The sequence below is a fragment of the Monodon monoceros genome, unplaced genomic scaffold, assembly GCF_005190385.1.
Source record: "Monodon monoceros isolate NGI ecotype Baffin Bay Population unplaced genomic scaffold, NGI_Narwhal_1 Super_Scaffold_1, whole genome shotgun sequence".
NCBI lineage: Eukaryota > Metazoa > Chordata > Mammalia > Artiodactyla > Monodontidae > Monodon > Monodon monoceros.
Genome location: NW_021703765.1, coordinates 22,687,151 through 22,703,288, shown reverse-complemented (window position 1 = coordinate 22,703,288; position 16,138 = coordinate 22,687,151). Strand labels below are relative to the sequence as shown.

The window sequence follows — 16,138 nt, the reverse complement described above, 5'->3', positions numbered from 1 at the left end:
CGCCCTTGGCTACCAGCTTCTGGAAGACTGGGACCCCATGGGAATCGGTGGTAAGGGGAGGGAGCTCTGTGCAGCTGGGTGAGTCAGGGGCACTTCTTAAGGAAGATGGGGCCTGGTTGGATTTAACCTGGTAGAGGTAAATGGCAAGGCTACTCATGCCAAAAGGGAAAATGGAGGAACTGGAGGTAAGAACAGCCTGGAAGTCAGAGGGGGCGGCAAGGATTCAGACCTGACCCATCCCAGCAGTGTCAAAGCTCTGAAGCAGCATCCGTGATGGCCTAAGCGTAGAAGAGGAGTTGAGTTTCCAAGATGCACAAAGCCCGAAGCTTCTTACGGATGAGGATGGTATTCCTGGAGATTACACTCCATTTATGGAGACGACACTCCATAAATAATCATTTGTTGAATGAATGAATAAGTGAATGAGTGCTTGAATGCTCGACTCCATCCCGTCCCACAGACCTGGCACAGTCTGTCTTCCTCCCTCCGCCCAAAGGAGCACAGAGGCAGTGTGCTCATGACACGTCCCAAGCTTAATTTGTTCTTCCTGACTTTTTTTCCTCCTAATGGAAATCCAAAAGGTAAGACTCATTCCTAGCCTTAAAATCACTTCCTTCCCCAGCCCAGTAAAGGACGTGCACAGAGGCATATGGGAAAGAGCATTTGGAAAGACTTGGGCCAGGCTGCTCCCGTCACTTTAGCGATGGCTGACTCAGGCTATATGAGACTGGTCCATTCCAGAGGCACAGAATGCTAGGGGAACGGATGGGGCCCCAGAGACTACCCCTTCTTTCTACATTTGACCAAGCCCCAGAGATGGCAAGCAACTTGCCCACAGTCACACAGCAAGTTAGTGGCAGAGTGAACTCAGGTTCCCTGGCTCCCAGCCCAGCTCTGGTCCCCCTGCCCCAGGGTCGTAGAGCGGCCCGGGAGCTTCCACACACGCCAGCCACGTGGGCAGCATGCTCAACCATCTGGTGTTTACCTCCCCAGGGGCTCACGAGCTGGAGCAGATGCAGCTCATCCTGGAGACCATCCCTGTGATCCGGGAGGAAGACAAGGACGAGCTGCTCAAGGTGATGCCTTCCTTCGTCAGCAGCGCCTGGGAGGTGAAGAGGCCACTGCGCAAGCTGCTCCCTGAAGTGAACAGCGAAGGTACCAGAGTCCAACGGCCAAGCCAGCACCTGGAGGCAGCACTCTGGTTTCACCCTGGGGGGGCTGGGGCAGGCAGTCTCTTCCAAAAGGACCAAACAGAGTCCCTAGACACAGAAGCTGGGGACCCCTGGCAGCGGGCATTTGCCCTCGCTACTTCCAGACTGAGTTCGGCCATCAGGCCACCCTCAGGGCGGTCACAGCTGGTCCTCCACACTCTACCCCTGATTTTGCTTCCTTTTCCTTCTTCCTCACTTGCCTCCCTCCCTCTCTTCCATCTCCCTTTATTTTTCCCTCTGTAAGGCATGGTATGGTTTGATCAGCTTCAAAGCCAGACCCAGGCTGAGTTCCCAGTTCCACCAGTGACTAGCTCTTTGGCCTTGGGCAAGTTTCTTAACTTCTCTGCATCTCAGTTTCCTTAACTGTAAAATGGATGTAATAATACATGACACACAGGGTCACTGTGACAAGTAAGTAAAACAGAATTTGTAAAGCCCTTAGCATAGGACAGTTGCTCCATCACCTGAGATGTTACATTGCCACCAGCCTTCTACCTGCTAGAGGCTCCCTTAGGAAACCCCTATATCAGGTAGGATATGGTTTTGCCAATTGTAAAAGAAACCCAGATCATCAACAGCTTAAATAACATGTATTTCTTATTTAAGAAAAAAGAAGTTAAGTTTATTTCTCTCTTATATAATAATCCAAAGTAGATAGTCTAGGGCCAATGTGGTAGACCTGCTCTACCAGGGCCCAAGCCCCTTCTGTCTTGTATTTCTGCCACCTTAGGGTGTTGCCCTTACCAGCTGGGGGAAGGCGGGGAAGGAGGGCAGTTCCCTTGACTTAACCTCACCTCCATTCGTGTCCTGTTGGCCAGAACTTAGTCACATGGTCCCACCTCGCTGCAGTGAGGCTGGGAAGTGGACACTTACTCCATTGCCACTCTGTGTCCATTACTATGAAAGAGGAGAACAGACATGGGGTACAGCTGTCTCTGCCACGCTCCTCCCCATCAAGAAACCAAGAACTTGGACTAACAATTCCTCTGGCCTTGATCCCCATTCAATCTGTCTCAGTTTCCCCATCTTTAAGGGAGGGGGCAATCTGATTCCCCACAAATTAAGGCTCAGCCCATCCACATTTACTTTGATTCCTAGGCCTCTGTAGAAATCCCACCATGTGACACAAGGTTCAGAATTCTCAGGAATTCTGGATGAGGGATGTGTCACCCATGTCCCCATCCCCCAAACCACCACACGCACAGCAGTCCCTCGGTGACTTGGCTCTGAGTGTGATGGGCCTGTCTCGCAGAGATCAGAGACATAAGTGATGGTCTAGCTGGGAAGATGGAGTACACGTCAGAGATGAGCAGATGAAGGAACACATCCTAAGGGGCTATCGAGAGCTCTGGGTATTCGGGGAGGGGAAGAGAGCCACCAAGCACTGAGAGGGATGAAGAACCGGCCTGGAGGACTGGTGAGGGCTCAGATCAGCGGGAAACTGACTGTAGGAAGTGAAGCTGGATAGGTGAGAAGGGCCAAGAGACTGCAGGGCTCTGAATACCCAGCGGATGTGTACAGACTTGATCCCGTAGCCGAACAGATGTTCACGAAAGCTTCACCCTCCCAATGCGCCAGCTTCAACCACAATTCTCTTGTCTGCCACTGGGCTTGAAAAGTGGCCCCAATCAGCCTGGCCTCAGGGTAATGAGGTATGGCTGAAATGAAACTTCAGTGGGAGAAAGGGTATCACGCGCACCTGTCCCTAAGAGTCAGTTGGTGACCCTCGGTTTGTCCTGGATTGTCCATTTGAGGCCCCGTAGGCCTGGGAAGAGGTGGGAGTGCTCTCTGGCTGTCACCCTCAGAGGCTCGATGGACACAGTCTGGGTGGACTGTATCTATCCCTCAGCAGCCGAGACAGCCGTCACACCACAGGCTCAGGACAAGGGAGCAGGCCTGAGACCATGCCAGGGCGTTCACTTCTGAGCTCCACTTACAAGAAGAAACTATATCACAAATGACAGAGCTGATGAGAAAATCTAATATACAAAACAGGGAAAGGAGTCCTCTGGGTGCAGCAGGGGTGAGGGGTGAGGGGCCCTGTCCACCTGCCTCTTGATCTCCAGAGACGCCCCTGAGAATCCTTCCTGAGGATCCCTGGGGCTCTGAGAAGTCCAGCTGGGAATCCACTGGGGCCACAGAGAGGTGACACAATTGTACAGAAGCCTCATTATATTAGAAGCACTAAAGAAAACATGTGGGAGGTTGAACTTAGAGAAAAGGAGTTGGTGGAGGCGGGGCGGTGTGGTTATGAGTTAAGGTGAAGCCAGTGCTGTAGCCGATAAACCTGAAGTCTCTGTGGCTTACCCGCTAGCAGTGTATTCACTGCTCAACTCAAGTTCAGACAGAGTGGGGGAACCTGGGGGCCGCGCCTGGGATGCTGGCCATGTGACATCTTCAATCGTAACTTTCGAGGCTCCCCACTACCCGCAGGGCACCAACTTCCGGCCGAAGACAGGGGAATGGAGAGCAGACGCTCCTGCAGGAGGTTTCTAAGGGTCTGGCCTGGAAGCGGGGTACACACATCATTTCCAGCCCCTTCCCATTGGCCCCAGTCACACGGCCACACCGAACTGCGGGGGAGGCTAGGAGATGTAGGCCAGTTGTGTGCCAGGAGGACAGGAGGCTTGCGCGGGACATGACTGCTGCCTTGAAACATGATGGGAACAGCCATGGGGAAGAGAGAGCATGCTGACATGGGGAGACCAGAGAGGGCAGAGCGAGGCTCAAGGGTAGGAGTTAAAGAGGCAGATTTAGGTTTGCTATAAGGCAGGATTTTCTAACACTTGGGTTCCCAGAAGTGTCTGCGCACATGCTGGAGGACCAGCTGTCAGAGAGAGGGAAGGGGAGATTCTCATCCTTACTAGAGTCAGTGAAGCGGCCTTCGGGGCTGGCATTTTCCAACATCAGGGTTCGCTGGGTCTTTCTTAATACTGATGATAATGGTGATCATGCCTGCCAACGTTTAGAGCCCCAGCTCTCTCACTTCCTTGTCAAAAGGTTCAGGGTAGTAGGTGGGGCCGAGTGAGGGGCTGGGAGCCCAAAGAAGGAAAGACTTGCCCAGCCTGGAGCTGGGCAGTGGCAGAGCTGGGCCCTGCACTGCCTGATTCTTCCCAGTCCTGGGAACCTGTGAGGCCGATTCTCTTTCAGGTCTGCAGCCCTGGGCGCAGAAGCATGCCCTGAGCCCCAGAGCACTGGGGAGGGATCAGAGTTACTGCTGCTTAACTGATCTTTCAGTCTAGGATTATGGAACAGAACTGCATCCTCCTGGGAGACCAGTGACCTTCAGAATCCATCGATTTCCTGAATCACTGATGAATTTTTCCGCAGAGAGGTCCAGGGCTGGTGTGAGGGGCAGGGTAATGGTGCAGGCTGAGGCCCACCCGGGAGCCCCTCAGAGGGCACAGAAGCCTGGCCCTGAGCTCGGCTGCTTTCCTCCTTTTCCATGTGGGCTGTAACGTGATTAGCCAAGCCATGATTTAAGTGGAGCCTCCAGGGCTGAGAAGGAATACAAACCTCCAGACCGGACTTGCCCTGAGATAACCCGGGGCTGAGCTCACAGGGCAGACAGGTGTCCCTACCCCCGCTCAGGACAAAGGGCACCTGTGAGCGGAGGTGATGTTCAGCCAGTGCACACCCACAACGCCCTACAGGTTGCGGCCATCTTGATATACCTTCATGCTGGTTGGCAAATAGCCACCGCACAGGGCTCCTGAGTGTCCGTTTCCACGCCCAGGTTCAGCTGCCAGGTCCTCCCCTTGATCTAGCCACTGAAGGGTTACTGCCTGGCACAGCATGGGGGCTTCAGCCCAGGGGATAAATATTTTGAAGATGACCCTTATTTGTCAAACCTCCAGGGGCAACATATGGTAGAAAGGGCTCTGGACTTAGGAGCCCTGGGCTGTCAGGCTCTGTCCCACCCGCCTAGCTCCACGGCGACCATTCTCACTGAGGCTTTTTGCTGCTGGGTCCTCCACCCACTCCAGCAGCACTCAACCCATGACAAATGAGAGTGGGGATGGAGATACCTCAGCTTCCCCTGCCCCCAAAGTGGGACCATCTCTGAGGTGTGTCCCATGCTGTCTCTTGGAGGACCCAGTGGAACAGAGCCCCAGGGGCTCTCAGCAGGAACTGTTCATTGGCACATCCTCTACTGGCTTCTTCCCCATTGCCCTACCGGTGCTTCCTGGCATCACTGCCACATAAACTACCTCCACCCCATTCCTTGTCTCTGGGGAAATCCAGCCTAAGGCAGAGTTCTAGCCCTGGACCTCCTGTAACCAACGGTGGCCTTGAGTCACTGTACCCCTCTGGACCTCTATTAATTCATTAGCGAAGTCAAAAAGCAGCGTCTGCTCTGAATTTGTCCCTGGATTGTGGTGAGGATCCTGAGAAAGGAAACATCCGAAGCCTTTTTACAAATGGAAAAGTACAAACACTAGGGGGTGTCCCCATGCTGAGGAGTCTTATTCTCAGCTTGGCAAGGGCACAAATGGCCTTCCTGTCCTGCTCTGCTCTCCACAGCCATCGACTTTCTGGAGAAGATCCTGACCTTTAACCCCATGGATCGCCTGACCGCCGAGATGGGGCTGCAGCATCCCTACATGAGCCCGTACGCTTGCCCCGAGGACGAGCCCACCTCGCAGCACCCCTTCCGCATAGAGGATGAGATTGACGACATCCTGCTGATGGCTGCCAACCAGAGCCAGCTCTCCAACTGGGACAGGTGCGGTTCCAGCCCTGGAGTCTGGAACCCACATTCCCGTCCTCTCATTTCTATTTGCCTCTGATCCTCCATGACCTTTCCTTCTGTCTCCCAAGTTCTATAGCCCATAGGGTGCTTTCCCCAGCTTAGCCTCCTGCCTTTCTCTCCTGTCCCCAGACATTCCTGGTAGATGACCAGCTATGTCCTGCATGCGTGGTCGGGGCCTGCCTTTGTGCAACACCGGTCACCACCAGCTTTCCAACCCACCCCGAGTGTACTGCACACAGGGCTCAATACAATGTTGGGCAAGCATTTAATGAGCACCCACAGCCAGAGCTCACGTCTAGTAGGCTGGGAATTTGCCCCAGAAAAGCAAAATGCAGCAACGCAAGACAAGAAAACAATGTGACACTTACCACCACACAACACCTTCATGCCGTTCACAGCATTTGCACCTCCTGAGATGCCAGTAAAGGGGCACCAATATTATTATTGCTCATTGACACACGAGGAAGCCACAGCTCAGAGAGGTTAGAGATTGGCATTGTGTCACACACCTAATTCCTGGCCTATGTGGGGCCCTCCCCAATCTGCACCCATGTCAGACACTGCTAAGCAATCACAGGACTCTTCCCTGCTAAACTGAGCCGGGCCTCAGAATCCTTCTCAACACAGTGTGCCCGGAAGTCACTGCCAATGAATCAGAGTTGGATAGAAGATACAGTTTTTGACAATCTCCGCATAAGCACACGATGATCTCTTAGGTCCCTTCCTGTTCTGATGTTCCTGATCAGGCACCTAAACATTTGGGCATGACCATCTGCTAATTCTGGAAGGAAGCACTGGTAGCCGCTCGGTTTAGAAATAGAAGTCGAGGGCTTAGAAGCTCGGACTCCAAGGGGGCCTAAGTGGGAGCGCTGCTGTTGCGAGAATGTGACAGCTAGTTACGTAAGTGACAGATAAGCAGTTTCTCCTTTTCAGTCATTTGACAGATGACGGGTTTCAGATTAAGGAGGCTCCGAGGGAGGGTCAGGGCAACGTTGCTATTTCGGGACAGGTTTGTTGGTTTGTTGTTGTTGTTGTTATCAAGAGTTGCCAGCACATAGAGATTAATGAAGACTCTCTCCTCTGCCACCCCCATGCTAGCGCTGCCCTTGACTGTGGTTCCTGCAGCCCCTCGTCCTCCACTCCACAGCACCTGGGGGCACGGAGCATTGGCTCTGCAGGATTTGTCCTCTGCTTATCATGGCTATGGCATGGCGTTGGTGTCAGGAAGACTGTAGCAGGGTTTCTTTGGCCCCTGCCCATCAACTCTGACCACTTCTAAACCTGGTGCCCCTCTGCTCCCGACCCTTCCCATCACACCTGCATGAGGAAGGCGGACGACAAAGGCAATGGCAAACCCCTTCCCACAGGCCCTGCTGCTTCGGGCAAACTGCTTACCTCTGAACGCTAGTGTCCTCATCTATGAAGCAGGTGGTAGCACTCACTCCACAGGGTTGCCTGGAGACTGCAGACACCTTACACCTGGCCCTTGGCGTGTAGCAGCCAATGGTGACGGGCTTCACAAGTTCTTCCTCCTAGAAATCCCTGCAATTTCAAGGACCCTCATGGGAGGAGGCAGTGTTCACCTCTAGGAGTGACTCCTACCTTAATGGCATCACTGGGAGGGTGGGGAGAACTGGGACCTTCCTGTGCCTCGCAAACCACAAGGCGTGGACTGCAGCTGCCCGCCTGCCCGGTCACACAGCCAAACCTGCCTGTCCTTGGTTTTTCCTGTGTGAGCCCTAGGCCTCCTGTTCTGGGAGCGGCTGGCTGCTGCCTGAGGCTTCCCCTGGGCTCCCTGCCTCTCCCCGCCCCCTCAATTCTGCATAGGACACCTGGCACAGGGAGGGAGGGCTCAGCCCAAGCTGATGGCCTGCCCACCTGCCCTTCATCTGCTCTTGGCTAGCAGACATGGCTCTTCAGGGCCGCAGGACAGTTGACGGAGGGCAGAATTCCAAGGATCTCTGGCCTCTCCTGAGGGTGTCTGTAATCTTTCAGTACGCCCTGCCTGCTCAGCATCTACGCAAGGTGCTGCAAGGGCCTCCAGCCAGATCCACTATGGCAGGGGTTCTTAGCCCTGGCTGGAACTTAGAAACACCTGGGGAGGTTTGACAACCACGCAGATGCTGGGCCCCTCCCTGGACCTCCTGAATCAGCATTGGAGATGCGGGGCAGGCATGGAATTTTATTTTTAATCCCCCCCACAAGTGATTCTAATCTGAGCCAAGGCTGTGAAGCCCTCATTAGGGCCCTGCTACTCGAAGTGTGGGCCAGGGACCAGCAGAATCAGCATCACTGGCAGCCTGTTAGAAATGCAGACTCTCAGACCCTGCCTCATCTACTGGATCAGCTGTTCAACAAGGTCCCCAGGTGATTTGTGTGCACATCAAAGGTTGAGGAGTACTGCACAGGTGCATCCACTAGAAAGTACCCTTACATGAGGAGAGGGATTTTGTTTTGTTCCCTGCTGTGTCCGCTAATGCTCAGAACACCGCCTGGCACATAGGAGGTGCTCAAGAAATATCTGTAGGATATTCAATGAATACAAAAGGATACAAGAGTTAAGCCGGGCAATCAGTCCTTCTGCCTGAGCCCTGGAGGTTCACCATTACTTTGTCCCATCACCCTCCCACCTTGGGAGGTGAGGGAAGGAGCTGGAGGGACTGGGAAGGAATGGAAAGCCGGCCTGTGGGTGGCAGACAGGGATCAGGGGGGTTGGCTCCCTCCACAAAGCCAACCAGGTTGGAAGGGTCCAATCACCATCCTGGCTTACCTTTGCAGGTACCCTGTGAGCCTGTCGTCGGACCTGGAGTGGCGGCCCGACAGGTACCAGGACACGAGCGAGGTGCAGCTCGACCCGCGCGCGGGCTCGGCGCCGCTGGCGGAGGACGTGCAGGTGGACCCGCGCAAGGACTCGCAGAGCAGCTCGGAGCGCTTCCTGGAGCAGTCGCACTCGTCCATGGAGCGCGCCTTCGAGGCCGACTACGGGCGCTCCTGCGACTACAAGGTGGGGTCGCCGTCCTACCTGGACAAGCTGCTGTGGCGCGACAACAAGCCGCACCACTACTCGGAGCCCAAGCTCATCCTGGACCTGTCGCACTGGAAGCAGGCGGCCGGGGCGCCCCCCACCGCCGCCGTGGCGGCGGACGCGGGGCCGCGCGACGAAGAGCCGGCCAGCCTCTTCCTGGAGATCGCGCAGTGGGTCCAGAGCACGCAGGGCGTCCCTGAGCGCGCCAGCCCGCCCCCCGACGGCCCCGAGCGCCGCCTGTCGGCCTCCCCACCCGGCCGTCCGGCCCCCATCGACGGGGACGCCAGCCCCCAGTTCGACCTGGACGTGTTCATCTCCCGCGCCCTGAAGCTCTGCACCAAGCCCGAGGACCTGCCGGACAGTAAACTGGGCGACCTCAACGGCGCCTGCATATCCGAGCACCCTGGCGATCTCGTGCAGACTGAGGCCTTCTCCAAAGAAAGGTGGTGAGGGCGGCGGAGGGGTGCTCCAGGCCATCCCGAAGACCGCCTCCCTGGCATCTCCACCACCCCTGCCGCCCCTCTCTGCTGCCTTGGGGTTAGCAGAACACAGGAAGGATCCGAGGAGCGAGAGGAACATCCATTTCTTAAACTGCCTTAATAACTAGCCTTTAACCTCTGGGAGTGGGTTTGAACAGGAGCCGAGATTGGGGGTTGATCACTTTCCCGGTGAGGACGAGGCCCCTGTGCTTTGATAAGTGGCGGTGTACAGGGCAGAAGTATGTCTTAGCAGTCTGCAGGCCCCACCTGGGTGGCTGTGTGCAGTGGAACCTTGTAGGCAGAGTGTTGGAACCACCTGGCCCAACTAGCCTCAGCTGACAGATGTGGAAGGACAGTGAGGCCCAGAGAAGCAAAGTGACTCTAAGTTCAGGGCCTAGTCAGTGTCAGGGAAAGCCTTGAACCCCAGGCCCCTGGCCCCCAGGCCAGTGTCTGTCCACTAAACAGTGTCTTCCTCTACTGGTGTCACTCTGCCTTTTCGCTCAGAAAACTTGGTTCAAGATGTTTCTTCCCTGTCCATTACCATCTGACCCATTCTACGTGCTTTTACTCAGAGCAATGCCCCTTGAACTCTGAAACTGGAAACTGAGCCAGCTTCTTTCCCCTAGTCACCAAGCATCTTTTTTTCTGGCTCCTCAAGTACGTAAATATTCCCATCTGCCTCACCCCTGTAGTATTTGCCTCACCCCGTGTGGTCTGAAATCTTGGTTGCAGACCGGACCAGTTTGGGCTCTGTGGGTAAAATAACCCATTCTCCCAGGCCTGTGCACACACCTTTTGCAGAACTTCCTATGCACTTTCCTGACACACGCACAGACACAATGACACAGCTCTTGCTCCCGAGGGAATGTCATACACGGGTGAGTTTGAAGACAGCAATTCCAAGAATCCCTCCAGCCTGCCCCACACCCCAACCCCCATACTCATAGCCCGCTCCAAGCCTACTTTGGGAACTCATGTTCTCGGCATGAATTGCTCATTTGGTGGAGAGCAGTGAGGTGCCTGCCTAGAGCAAATGTGTTAGGAGAGAAGATTTCACACAGGGCCCATCCGACTTCATTAATACTGCCCTTGATTTTGATTATCCATTTAGCCCCGGCAAAGAGCAGGCCCTGAAAAAATGCATTGGAGAGCAAGAGGCCTTGGGGACAGGGAATCCGGAAGGGTAGGAAGGTATGAAAGGTGGGGTGCCAACATCGAGGGCCTTCAGGGGTCAGGCACCAGCATGGGGACCCCACGACAAAAGAAAGGACTCGAGGCCACCATGTCCCTCCTAGCTTAGGCCGGGATGAGTTCAGAGCATGCCAAACCAAAGGTGCATTTGTACACAGAGCCTGAGGGGGGATGGTGTGTGGGCACAGCAGGCCCTCTGCAGAAGCATGGAGCCCAGTCCCCTGGAAAAGCTCTGCCATTTCCACCACTGGCGTTCAGCTTCCCCCAAAGATGCCCACAGGAGCCAGTCTGTAAACAGAGGATTCCTCAGTGTTGAGCTTAGGCTGGGTTCACCCTCACCTCAACAGCACCTTAAATCTAATCCACTAACTAGGATCTGTGCATCAAAACCTGCAACACGTTAGAAACTTATATTTAAAGACAACCATACTGACCAATTTTTAAATGGAAAATATGTAAATATGAAGTGTCTTGGTTTCTTTTCTTTCTTTTTTGTTTTAAAGAAAAGGAAATGTACACCACTCCTCATGTGCCATTTGTCCTCAAAGGGCGGCTTTACTTTTTTGGTAAAGGAGCAAGCTGCTGATCTTGACCAGGAGTTCATATATAATTGTTATTACAGAGGAATTGCTATTACTTACTCATGTTTTAAAAAAATCTATTAAACATTATTAAACTTGATCAGGATGGGCCAAATAAAGCTTTATTGGAACATAGATTCTTTTGTTCATTTACTTACTCTCTCATTCATTTACACATTATCTGATCCCGTCTTTAACAGCAGATGAGCCATTGGAGCCTGGCTGGCTTCTCCCTGCACGCATGAAGGCCAGCGTTTTGAGGGTTTGCAGTTGCAGGGGAGGCGAGGGGAGAATCTACACAGATTGGTAGAAAGGGAAGACATTCCAGAATCACCTGGGTCAGGCCCAGTGTCCATATAGTAGATTTCAAACCAACTTTTGGAGCCAATTCCAAACCTTCTGACCAAGGATGGTCCTTGGTCCGATAGCTTCTTCCTAGCTTGGGGCTCTATCAGTAAGAAAAGTCAAATGGGGCACTGGCTTAGTTTCCTTCAGAAGCAAACTCTGAGACAAAGAATCAAGTGCAAATAATTTGGGGGTGGGAGGAATGACCTCAGGAGACACTGAGAGGTGATGGGGAAGTGATGGGGAGGGGAAAGAAGCCAACAAAGGGTGCGTGTCACCACTGTGGGCAAAGCAGCTTCATTCTGGTGTGGAGCTCCATTAGGCAGAGTGGAAGGAACGTCCACCTCAGGGCCTTTGCCCACCCTTGGCTGAGGAACACACTCCTGGCTGTCACTTCCCCAGCCCTTCTGGCCTGTTCTGCACCGCAGCACAGGCTCCAGTGGACAGAGAAAGGCCACAGGCAAAAGGACACAGGTGCTGGCAGGTGGAAGTTGGAGTGGCACACACAGAAAGATGAGGGCAAAGGGGATCTCCGTAGAGCACCAACTACACCCACAGGTGTCAACAATGGGATTTAACGTTGAAGAGTGTTCCAGACCCAGACAGAGAACATCTCCTTGTGTTGGCAATACACTCAGGTTTTCTCAACCTTTCCTATCCCCTCCTCCCGGCCTATAACAATTAAAACTGGTCACGGGGCAGGAAGCTGCACTTTCATAAAGCTTCAGCAAGTGGAGGTGAAAGAAGCTGGAGGTACTACCTAAGCTGGGTTGCTACCTAAGCTACCCGCAGCTTTTCCTTTCAACCTCCTAAACATCCCATGCCCAGCATCAGTGTCCCAGCCATTAGTCCCACTCATCAAACTCTGGGATCAGCAATCCCTGTCACTGTTGAGAAGATGTGGTGTCAAACCAATGGGGGTCTTTGTGTCAGAACCTACTGGCAGGCCTGTGGTGTGAGCGCAGGAGCACTTTTCTTGCCTGTGCATAGGGCCACTTTGATCCTTGAGGCTTGAATTTTGCTTTTTACCCTAAGAACTTCTCGAACACCATAAAAAACCCTTCCAGACTTTGACATTCAGAGTTCAAGTTACTTAGTCTCCACTGATGTCTCTTTCTTGCTCTGCACATTCTTGACTAACAGGAACGTTAACACTCGTAGGCCTCGTTACTTGAGCGCCCAGTGGCTAATTCCCATGGGAATGACAATGTGGGATCAGATTGGCCCTCGGAGCACCTACTTCACCCAGTCCCTCTGGTCAATCTTAGTTGACAGGCTTGTTGCAAACAGGCTCTGTTATGGGAAAGAACAAGCATATGAATGACAAGTTTGCGTCTAAGAGCAAAACCTCCCATCCAACAATTGTTCCACCCTCTGTCTGGACAAGGCTTACATCTTCTCCACTTTAATTCATAGGCTCAAAACTAAGATAGAGCTTTAAATGACTGAGAAATTCCTTTGCAGAAACAAGGACACTGTGAGCCAGGCTGAGATGCATCAAAATATGGTTGTAGGGGTCCCAGTGGCCATCAGAGCTTAGTCACTACCGTCTTGGCTTGGTTCTCAGGAATCTTGGGATGGGGATTCCTGAGTAAATGATTGATGGAGGGGATGCCTGAAGACAAGGGGGAGTATGGGATGCAGATTAGGGTTGGGGAAGAACACTCAGCAAGAACATGGTCCAGGCTAAAAACCAGCTTCAGCTCCAACCCACAGAGAGCTCTGGAGCACAAATTGCACCATGGAATTGACCCCACCTTGAGGAAAAGAGGACAGCCTTTTGTGCCTCCATGTCAGCCAGTCCCTGGTTGCAGGCTGTGAGGGTAAGGTGGAGGAGTAGAACCTTCTCACCAAAAGCAGCTCTCCTAGGAGCAGCCGTGAGCCATTCAGCAGCCAAACCTACAGCCACTGGGCAATTGGCAGACTCACTGCTGAAGGGGACCTATCTGGGTAGGGTACCACCCACATCACAGAGCACTGCACTAGGCACTATGGGGGATAAAGAGGGAGAAAAGGAGACTGCCCAGCAGACTTTTATGGTTTGAGTGGATAAATGGGGCAACTATATAAAACCTCTGAGGTGCAAATAAGAGACCTTCAAAGTTCCCCACCTGGTGAGCACTCCAAGGCCCAGTTCCAGCCCTTTCGTTATAAATGTCCTGCTGTTAACTTTCCCAAAAGAAACCTCTCCACCACTGCCCCCTACCATGGAACTCTCAGCCAAGTGACTGTGTTGGGGGTCCCCAAGACCACCCTCAGGCTTGATAATTCACAGCAAGAAGGACTCACAGGATTCAGAGAAGCTATTATACTCATGGTTATGGGTTATTACATGAAAGGATACAGATCAGCACAGGGAAAAGGTGCATGAGCTAAATCCAGGAGAAGCCAGGTACAAGATTCCAGGTTTTCCCTCCCAGTGGAGTTGCATGGGGACACGCTTCATTCTCCCAGCAGCAATGTGTGACAACACATGTGAAGTATTATCAACCAGGGAATCTTACCTGAGCCACGGTGTCCAGGGTTTTTACTGGGGATCAGTCATGTAGGACTCTAGACTGATCTATGTTACTCAGTCTCCAGCCCCCCAAGAAGTCAAACTGATACAGCATGGCCCAGAGCCTCAGACATACAAAACATTCTTATCAGGCAGGGTATTCCAAAGGCTCAGAGATTACCTCTCAGGGGCCAGTCAAGGGCCAGTGCTTCTGAAGATAGGCCTTCCTCTGGAATGTACAGTTGATCCTTGAGCAACAGGGGTTTGAACTCCATGGGTCTACTTATATGTAGATTTTTTTCAATAAATGTACACTACTGTACTACACAATCCACAGTTGGTTGAATCTGCAAATCTGGAAAAACTGATAGAGAGCTGACCATAAAGTTATATGTGGATTTTCTACTGTGTAGGGGTCAGTGTCCCTAATCTCTATGTTGTTCAAGGATCAGCTGTACTAGGCCCTGCTGAGTTAACCCTCTACTGCATGGTGACATTGAATATATTTGTGTCTCCTGCAATTCTAAAGTCACGTGAGAGTTTGTCTAATGTGACCATTACAGCAAAGCTGAGGCAACACAGCTGCTTATAATAGAAATTTTATTTGGTACAATATGCCTACTTATTTTTAAGAATATGCAGCATTATTTAAATATAATAATAGAGGTTTCCCTGGTGGCGCAGTGGTTGAGAGTCCGCCTGCCGATGCAGGGGACACGGGTTCGTGCCCCAGTCCGGGAAGATCCCACATGCTGCGGAGCGGCTGGGCCCGTGAGCCATGGCCACTGAGCCTGCGCGTCTGGAGCCTGTGCTCCGCAACGGGAGGGGCCACAACAGTGAGAGACCCGCGTACCGCAAAAAAAATAAAAATAAAAATATATATATATATATATATAATAGAAATAGCATGCATGCTGAGGCAGGTGTTAGGCAATCTAACACCTGAGATGCCTTTTCTTATTAAATCACAGTCTGCTTATGAAAGCCCAGACTGTCACCAGATTTGCAAGCTAGCTCACTGCTCATTCTGTCAGCGTGGTTATTACCACTGGGGCAATTGTGCCACATGCGTGATGGATTGCTTTGGGAAGCAACCATTTCCAACGATACCAGATCTGCATTGGAACACCGCGCTGCGGCTGCGGAGTTCTCTGGCTGTGCAGCTGCCTGAGGGATGACCACGTGAAGCAAGGAGCACAGTTGAGAACGGAGGATGCAACAGTCAGGCTGAGCCACGGCCAGCTCCAGTCCTCAAGAAGGTGGTGCTCGGGGGGCTCTGGAGGTGAGAAGCAAGGAAAAGACCAGACTCTTTACCTACGGGCACCTACCAGGTGTGATTAGAGGGTGTGATGGTTAATTTTATGTGCCAGCCTGATTGGGCCATGGTGGCTGGGTATTTGGTCAAACATTATTCTGGATGTTTCTTTAAGAGTGTTTTGGGATGAAATTAACATTTACATCAGTGGGCTTTGAGTAAAGCAGACTGCCCTTCATAATATGGTGGGGCCTTATTCAATGAGTTGAAGATTTGAATAGAGAAAAAAATTGACCTCCCCCGAGCATGAAGGAAATCTGCCAGCAGACAAGCCTTTGGGCTTAATCTGTAATGTCAGCTATTCGTGGGGTCTCCAGCCTGCTGGGCTACCTTGCAGATTTCAGGTTTGTCAGACTCCAGCCTCCATAATTGTGAGCCAATTCTTTAAAATAAATCTCTCTCTCTCTCTACACACACACACACACACACACACACACACACACAAACACACCTTATTGGTCCTGTTTCTCTGGAGAGCCCTGACTAGTAAAGAGGGCAGGACTTTAAATGTACTTTCCATTTTAATCCTCACCACAATTGAGGAGACCGATGTCATTAAACCCATTTTAGAAATGAGGAAACTGAGCCACAGAGAAGTTAAATAACTTATCCAAGGTCAGTATAACATAGGGTTTCAGAACAGGACTAATAGATCCAGACAGCCCGGGCTGGAATTCTAGCTCCACCACTCACACGCTGTGTGACCTGGGGCAAGTTACATAACCTTTCTATGCCTCCATT

The 16,138-nt window shown here is 52.4% G+C and overlaps 1 protein-coding gene across 3 annotated transcripts in view; it reads left to right on the top strand.

The window, feature by feature from the left end:
* The window catches only part of MAPK4 (mitogen-activated protein kinase 4), a 75,777-nt gene extending 65,939 nt beyond the window's left edge, over positions 1–9,838 (top strand). The window contains exons 3-6 of one of the 3 annotated variants that reach the window (XM_029230289.1): positions 994–1,155; positions 5,736–5,937; positions 8,312–8,323; positions 8,743–9,838. In XM_029230289.1, coding sequence (XP_029086122.1) covers positions 994–1,155; positions 5,736–5,937; positions 8,312–8,323; positions 8,743–9,439 — 1,073 coding nt within the window. In that variant the 3' untranslated portion in view covers positions 9,440–9,838. The remainder of the gene's footprint in view (positions 1–993; positions 1,156–5,735; positions 5,938–8,311; positions 8,324–8,742) is intronic. The other 2 variants (XM_029230281.1, XM_029230295.1) reach the window with 2 other exon arrangements.
* Positions 9,839–16,138: the final 6,300 nt, after the last annotated feature.